The 7888-nt window shown below is 51.7% G+C and overlaps 1 protein-coding gene across 1 annotated transcript; it reads left to right on the forward strand.

Annotated features, from left to right (window-relative positions):
- Window positions 1–1341: 1341 nt before the first annotated feature.
- Window positions 1342–2663, forward strand: LOC118601754 (vegetative cell wall protein gp1-like; the record flags this gene model as incomplete). Its single annotated transcript, XM_036219747.1, is given in 2 exon segments — window positions 1342–2442; window positions 2445–2663. Coding segments are annotated over 2 exon segments (1320 nt in total), but the record flags the coding sequence as incomplete, so codon positions are not given.
- Between the last annotated feature and the right edge of the window lie 5225 nt (window positions 2664–7888).

Here is a 7888-nt window from a genome sequence, read left to right on the forward strand (position 1 = left end):
ATTCGTTCCTTCGTTGCGTAAACACTCGGCGCCTCTGGTGTGTCTGGTGTTTTAATGAGTCCCGAGACGTAAACGTGTGTGGAGAGTGTGCCCGGTGAGGGGCCAGCACTTCGTGGCCAGGCCGGGGGCCCGGAGCCCACTGGCTTGGGAAGGAGTGTCGGCCACGCAGACGGGCAGACGCGCCTGCTCACGGCTGTGGCGCTTTTCTCTACTATGGAGATCATAATGCACAGCGGCCGCTATCATCGGCGTGTAGGGAAGATGCTGGGGGCGGGCAGAGCGTGTCGGAGGGGAGAGGAGGCCTTTCGTCACCTGGGGAGTGAAGACGGGCTTTCCAGAAGACACCCGGTCACCCTTCAAGGGGGGTGGGGGGTGGAAGGCACCCAGAAAGACAGGCCCAGGGGTCGGGAAGGCGGTGCTTAGGTGAAGGGAAAAAATCTCACCTGCCAGGTTTATTAAAGAATTAAAGGTGTACACATTTATACAGTGTGAAATGAAATATACTTAAGGGTCTACATTTTATTGAGTAAGTTATGAAGAACTGATCTCTTCAAAAGTTCACAAAATCTGAATGACTTCAGTCTGAAAGACAGAGCCGTGCCTCATGAATTTTTATTTCCACTAGGATTTCAGCAAGTCTATAATGACATTGGGAGCGTGCAGGTAAGAGATTGCTCGCTAGAGACATAACGTGATAAGACAGCAGCCTTGAAAATAGCATCCGGCTTGTCTCTCACGTTTCTCCAAAGATGTTGGTAATGCTACCGAAATATTAATGGAACAGATTTTCGTCTCAGATTTTTCACTTATCGGTATTAAACAACACATCCGAATTCGTTAAATATTGACATCTGTATTTCAATATAAGGTCTGCAAAGCACTCTCAGACATCGAGGGCAGATTTCAGATAGCTTAATCATACACGGTAAGGCTGGAACCGTACCATAAACCACATTTTACAGCTTCTGAAACACTATGTTCTTTTTCTATCACTCTCCAAATTAATGGCATACTTAGGACCATGTGCCGCAGGCTCAAAAAAGCCTGCGTTTGATCCAGATTCTGTTCTGATAAGCCAAATCCTGAGCAAGTCAAACAGCTTGAGTGTCAGTTTCTTCTCATATGAAATTAGGGCGGCTCTACTGTGTGTGCTGTGAGGTCCCGGACTCTGGGTGTGCAGTGCCCACAGGCATGGTTTCCGGCACATAGTAGGTTTCCTCTAAATGATGACAGTTGTCATTGCCGTCATCGTCATCATCACGGTCACGACCATCACCACCATCATCACCACCACCATCACCACCACCATCATCATCACCATCATCATCACCATCATCACCATCACCACCATCATCACCACCACCATCATCACCATCATCACCATCATCACCATCACCATCACCATCACCATCATCACCATCACCATCACCATCACCATCACCATCACCATCACCATCATCACCATCACCACCATCATCATCACCATCACCATCACCATCATCACCATCATCATCACCATCACCACCATCATCACCATCATCACCATCACCATCACCATCACCATCACCATCATCACCATCACCACCATCATCACCATCACCACCATCATCACCATCATCACCATCATCACCATCATCACCATCATCACCATCATCACCATCACCATCACCATCACCATCATCACCATCACCATCACCATCACCATCACCATCACCATCATCACCATCACCATCACCATCACCATCATCACCATCACCATCACCATCACCATCACCATCACCATCACCATCATCACCATCACCATCACCATCACCATCACCATCACCATCATCACCATCACCACCATCATCATCACCATCACCATCACCATCATCACCATCATCATCACCATCACCATCGCCATCATCACCATCACCATCACCATCATCATCATCACCATCACCATCATCATCACCATCACCATCGCCATCACCACCATCACCATCACCATCACCATCACCATCATCACCATCACCATCACCATCACCATCACCATCACCATCATCACCATCACCACCATCATCATCACCATCACCATCACCATCATCACCATCATCATCATCATCACCATCACCATCACCATCACCATCACCATCACCATCACCATCACCATCACCATCATCACCATCACCATCACCATCACCATCACCATCATCACCATCACCACCATCATCATCACCATCACCATCACCATCATCACCATCATCATCACCATCACCATCGCCATCATCACCATCACCATCACCATCATCATCATCACCATCACCATCATCATCACCATCACCATCGCCATCACCACCATCACCATCACCATCACCATCACCATCATCACCATCATCATCATCATCACCATCACCATCATCACCATCACCATCACCATCACCATCACCATCACCATCACCATCACACCATCACCACCATCATCACCATCACCACCATCATCACCATCATCATCACCATCACCATCACCATCACCATCATCACCATCACCATCACCATCACCATCACCATCACCATCATCACCATCACCACCATCATCATCACCATCACCATCATCACCATCACCATCACCATCACCATCACCATCACCATCATCATCACCATCACCATCATCACCATCACCATCACCATCATCATCACCATCACCATCATCATCATCATCACCATCACCACCATCATCACCATCATCATCATCATTATTATCATCATCACCATCTACAGTTACAAATAGTAAGATAATTTCTCTTTGATTCAATACACCTTGAACCAAGTTCATCTTGGCCACCAGGGACCTGGTTAGAGAATTATAATTTACACGTTCCCTGACATATACATTTTCTTAATCATTTTCTCAGTCTCTGATCATCTTTTCTGATGCTAAATGGGAGTGGTAGTGGGAATGAGCAAATGAAATCTCCCTTCTTCTTGTTTCCAAATCAATATAAAAATATTCAAGTTATACCTGAGTTTCTGTAAATACCCGCTCCCTCCCCCTTATGGATGAAGGGATTCGAGGGAGGGCTGAGAACCAGCATAATAATTATTTTGTTGTTCTGGTCTTCCACATCAGAGCCTCCATCAGAGCATTCCATGGCTTGAAAGTAAGGACCACCACCCTAACACAGCTTTACAGTGGTTCCTGAAATAGCTTCTCAGTGCATCTCCGTCACCCCCTTCCCTCTGCTGATCCACCCCCCACGCACCTGCAGGAACGATCTCAGCGAATCTTCCATTCTTTGCGCCTCGTCCCTGCTCCGGAACCTACAGCACCTCCCTCTCATCCTTCCACATCTCAACCCAGGATTCTAAAGGCACCCTCAGATCCCAGCTTCCTTCCGACCCCAGCTCGTTTTAGTTATCCCGTCGTAGAACAAATGAGCGATAGATGAGCGAGCCAGTCTGCCATGACCAGAGAACTTCCCAAACCCGCCCCCCATCCTTTTATAGTCGCCTCAGCCTGCCCTTAGCTCGCACGCAGAACCAAATTATTTGTTACCCTCTACGCTATTAGCCAGAGGCATGCCCGAGGAGCCAGCGTGCTGCCCAGTCGACGCTCTCCATTCGGTGGGGTCAGGGTGACTGTCACTTTAACGCAGGAGGCCACTCAGCGCGGCGCAGGACAAGGGGTCGGGCAGCCTCGGCCGGAACGCCGGCTCCACCCGACACCCAGCTGTCGCCTTCACTCGCCCGGGCTCCGAGTCCTCTCTCGTGGAGGGGGCGAGGCGGTGGCCAGCATGTGGGTTTGCTGAGAGGAGGACATGAAATCATGCACATGGCCCCGCTGCCGCTACCTGCCGTCCAGCCGGCGCCCCGCACGCGGTGGCCACGACGGCCCGGACTGACAGCCACGAGGCTGCCGCTAGGCGCGTCCGACGGTATTAGCGCCGCCGACTCGCGCCTGCTGCTCTCGGCCCCCGTGTCCCTGTGGTCTCCAGCCCCGTGGGGGGTTAACTCAACACAGAGATGCTGCCACGCCGGGTCATCCCAAGGGAACGTGGCTCGCGCACGCCCTCGGCCGCGCGTGTGGATGAATGAATGAGGCATCGTTTCTGAAATTAAAAACGACATCGATGAGGCCCAGTAGGAAAGCAAATTCCTTTTGTCCTCGTAAGGAAAAGTAGGGTGAGCGATGGGGTGCCCCGCCCCCACCCCGGGGTCTGCCTCCGAGGGCCACGCCGTGCCGCCTTGCTTCCCCAGGGCTTGTCAGTGAGAATAGTTTTGTCCCTTGAAGGATGTGCTCACGGTGCCGTGACGAGCCAGCGTCTCGCCGGCAGGGTGCCTGAGACACGATGCGTTTGGGCCGCTGCCCAGGGGCCCCTCTCCGTCCCCTGCCCCGCCCTTGGGGGAACATTGAGTTCTTTAGACTCTGAAATCTTTTTTTTTTTTCATGGAAAACTGCATTTCCTGTAGAAATCTCTTCATACCATCATGGAAGCCGACAGTTTGAGACATCTTAAAGTGAACAATGGGCTACTGAAGACTCGTTCGATTTCGATGATTTACAGTGTTCTCAGTCATAAACATCGCTCTCTTCGAAGGTCGTTTGCATTAAACCTGCGAGTGGGAGTAAAAAAGATTTCACCTACCTGACAAGCAGGTTGGCGGTTCACAGGAATCAGTGCTTAAGAACGAGCCTCAAGTGGGGCGCAAAGCTCGCTCGTGCGTCCACGCCTCCCTCCCACGCCCGCCACCCCCACGCTGTGACGCCCACCGAGCATGCACACCCCGGGCAGCCATCCCCCGACGTGGGGCAGCCCTCTGTCTCCTGTGTTCATGCCGCGGCTAATGACCGGTTCCTGCAGCTCCCGGTTGACCGTCCCTGGGGATGGACACCTCCGTACCTCAAGAACGAGTCGATCAAATCGGGGGGATACCCCAATTATTCACTGTGAACAAAATTCCGGCTCTCTGTCACCCGCTTCGGAGTTGCATACAATACAGCAGGTCCCTTCCCCGTCGTCACCGTCACTGTGGTAACCTGCTGTCGAGGGAGGACTCGCCCAGGGACTGGCGAGGCTCTGCTTCAAAGTGAGCTCCTCCTCAGCGTACCACGACCCTCCAAGGTGGGCGTCCTTAGCCCTGGGCTGCCGCCGAGGACCCAGCGGCTGACGGAGTTTAAGTAATGTGCGTCGTCGCTGGTGGGGTCGCTGTTCAAACTCGGGGCGGCGTGAATTCTGAGATCGTTCTGCTAATTCAGAGTCCTACTCTGAGACCTGGGGAGAGCTCGAGTACCCGTAATTGGGCTTCAGGTCTCCGTAGCCTCCCTGACAGCGAACCCCAGACTTGGCCCGGATGCGCGTTTTACGGTGAACGCAGTCGCAGGCTTCCTTCATCGCGTTTTCAGTTGGGCGCGGACCTCACGCCGCGTTAACCCGTGTTTCGTGTTCCCCTGTCACTGTGCTCATCGTGGAAACTCCGTGCTCTCGTTCACGTGTTAGCTGTGCCTCTCTCCGTCTGTTTTTTCCCTCCGTTCTCTCCTTCTTCAGCCTCGATACAGAACTTACACCCGTTTCTCCTACGTTTCATCTTGTTAAGTTCGAGTTTTTCATGTGAGCTCGTTTCAGACTCTTGGGATCCTGATTCTGCTGTCTGATGCTTTTATTACCCATCTCTATTTCATGCCATCTGTTGATTCATATTAAAAAAAACTAAAAACAAACAGAAAATGACAGTTCTCAACAATTCTGGGATGTGGGCTGTTGCAACCTCCAAGGACCCTGGATGGAAATTCTCTCTCTCGCCCTCAGGCATCTGACAAAGTTATTCCTTGAATAACTTGAAGACGGAACCTCTCCGGCCTGAGTCGTCGGGGCGGCCTGGTGGACCGGTCCTCACCTCGGAGACCAGGCTAGATGGGGACGGTCAGCACCCAGACGGCCTGACGGCGTGGAGGCACCCCTCGAACTCGCGCTCTTCAAATGCGTGTTCGACATTTACTTTGTAGAGACCGAAAGAGTTGGCTTTTACATTAATCGGGTATACATATTTTCCGGTCTGTTTTTTAACTTGGTTGGAATTTTTTTTTTCTAATTACTCATAACTAGATATTATCGGTCACCCATAATCATGAAGGAAAGAGGTAACTTATGTAGGTAAATAAATGTGTTATATTTGTTCGCAGCATATCCCCAAATTTTAATTTTCTGGTTTTAGGGTTGAGAAACCATTTCCGTTATAACTTTCACTGTTCTTTCCCTCACTTCCATTTTATGTGTGAGTTTCTGAAACCAGAATATATCTTGGGGGCACATTCCAAGGAATGAAACTTAGGGAATGAATGAAATCACTCATTTTTTAGATAAAAAAGCAGACACTTGGCCACGTCCTACTCAGTTGGAGAACCTGGACGGGCTGTCAGCGGGCCGTCTCGCGGGTACCGGGGCGGCCTGTGACTGCAACGCGCAATTTGCAATCGTGCTTTGCAGAACAACTCGACAGAGCAAGCCCGGCGCGAGGAGACGCGCTCTTTGCGATTAGCATTTGCGCTTGGTGCCCGCGTCCGCCAGTACGTTAGCGGTCTCACGCGGCACCCCGCGGTAACTCGCGGCGCGTTTACACTTCGTTCTGGGGGTGCTCTGATGTGCTCTGTGAACCGACGGCCCAGGTAGCCGGGCAGCCGACGCCCCTCGTAATTTAGCTCTGGAGACGAGCGCGCGGCGGAGATGAGGTAAGCACGGCCATCAGACCCTCGGCTGCAGTAAACGCAGGCCGTGACCGAAAAGGTGGTTCTCTAGACCGACTTGAGTGAGTTTTCCATTTATTTGGAGGAAAAAAAAAAGCGTGATTGATCGCTTCCTCCACTTCGGGCTGTTTTTCTGATGTTAACGTCGGAAGTGATTTATCAAGCCTATAGGCCAGAAGCGTAGAGTTTATGTATACGTTTTGAACAAAACGACTTCCGTTTGCCCACGTAAGTTGCCTCGTGGGGGCTGTCGGGTGCCCGCAGCTGCCTTCCCTCTGTGACCTCCACGTGCCGTGGGGCAGGAGGAGACCCGAACCGGAAGGTCTCCTGGGGGCTGAGGTACGTCCCCGAGGATAGGCCTTTCTTGGGGACATGGCATGTCCAGGAAAAGGACGATGGAGAAGCCCGGCCGAGAGGAGAAGGTCCCGGGGGCCAGATGAGACGGGACGTGAACTTGAACCAAGGCCGTGGGGATTTCTGAAGGAAACTCCCGAGACCCCTCGTCCCAGTAGGAGCCAGGGAACGGGGTGCCGACGGCGAGGGTGACGGAAGGCTTCTCCCTGTGCTTTGCTCCGGGAAAAGGCGCGCCACCCCAGTGCAGAGTGAGGATGAAAAGGCCCTCGCCCCGTTCCGCACGGGGCGTCCACACCCTCCTCGCCCGGACTCCCTCCCCTGGGTGCTGGCGGGAGCCTCCGTCTCGCACCAGGCCGCCAGAGGCCGACTGGCCCCCACGAACACGCTGCGCTCACACACCTGAGCCCACAGGGAGAAAGCTCATTTTAATTCCGCCATGCTTTAATGGTATTTAAATGACTCGAACGGCGTTTTCAAATGAGTATGTTGCAAGGCTCATGTTCAAAACCCGGCAATAAACCATAATGGACTTTACAGTTTATTAGTTTCACAAATGTCACCTTGTTATTAACCACTCGGGGAAAGCAACTTTACAAAAGATTCCGTTATTATCCGTGGGCTGAGACATTAAATTTGTCGAGCTGTGGTTTTAGGCATCCTCGAGCCGGCCTCATAATTCGGGTTTATATTGAGGGTCAGACGCCTAAGCGCTGTGGTTTTTAAAACTCTCCAAGGTTCTATTTTGATGGAAAGATAAAACGTCTGCATTAAACATCGAGATTTGCTCGTCAGAGAGTCGGGGGCGCGTCCAGA

Source organism: Rousettus aegyptiacus, unplaced genomic scaffold (genome assembly GCF_014176215.1).
Source record: "Rousettus aegyptiacus isolate mRouAeg1 unplaced genomic scaffold, mRouAeg1.p scaffold_m13_p_4, whole genome shotgun sequence".
Taxonomy (NCBI): Eukaryota; Metazoa; Chordata; class Mammalia; order Chiroptera; family Pteropodidae; genus Rousettus; species Rousettus aegyptiacus.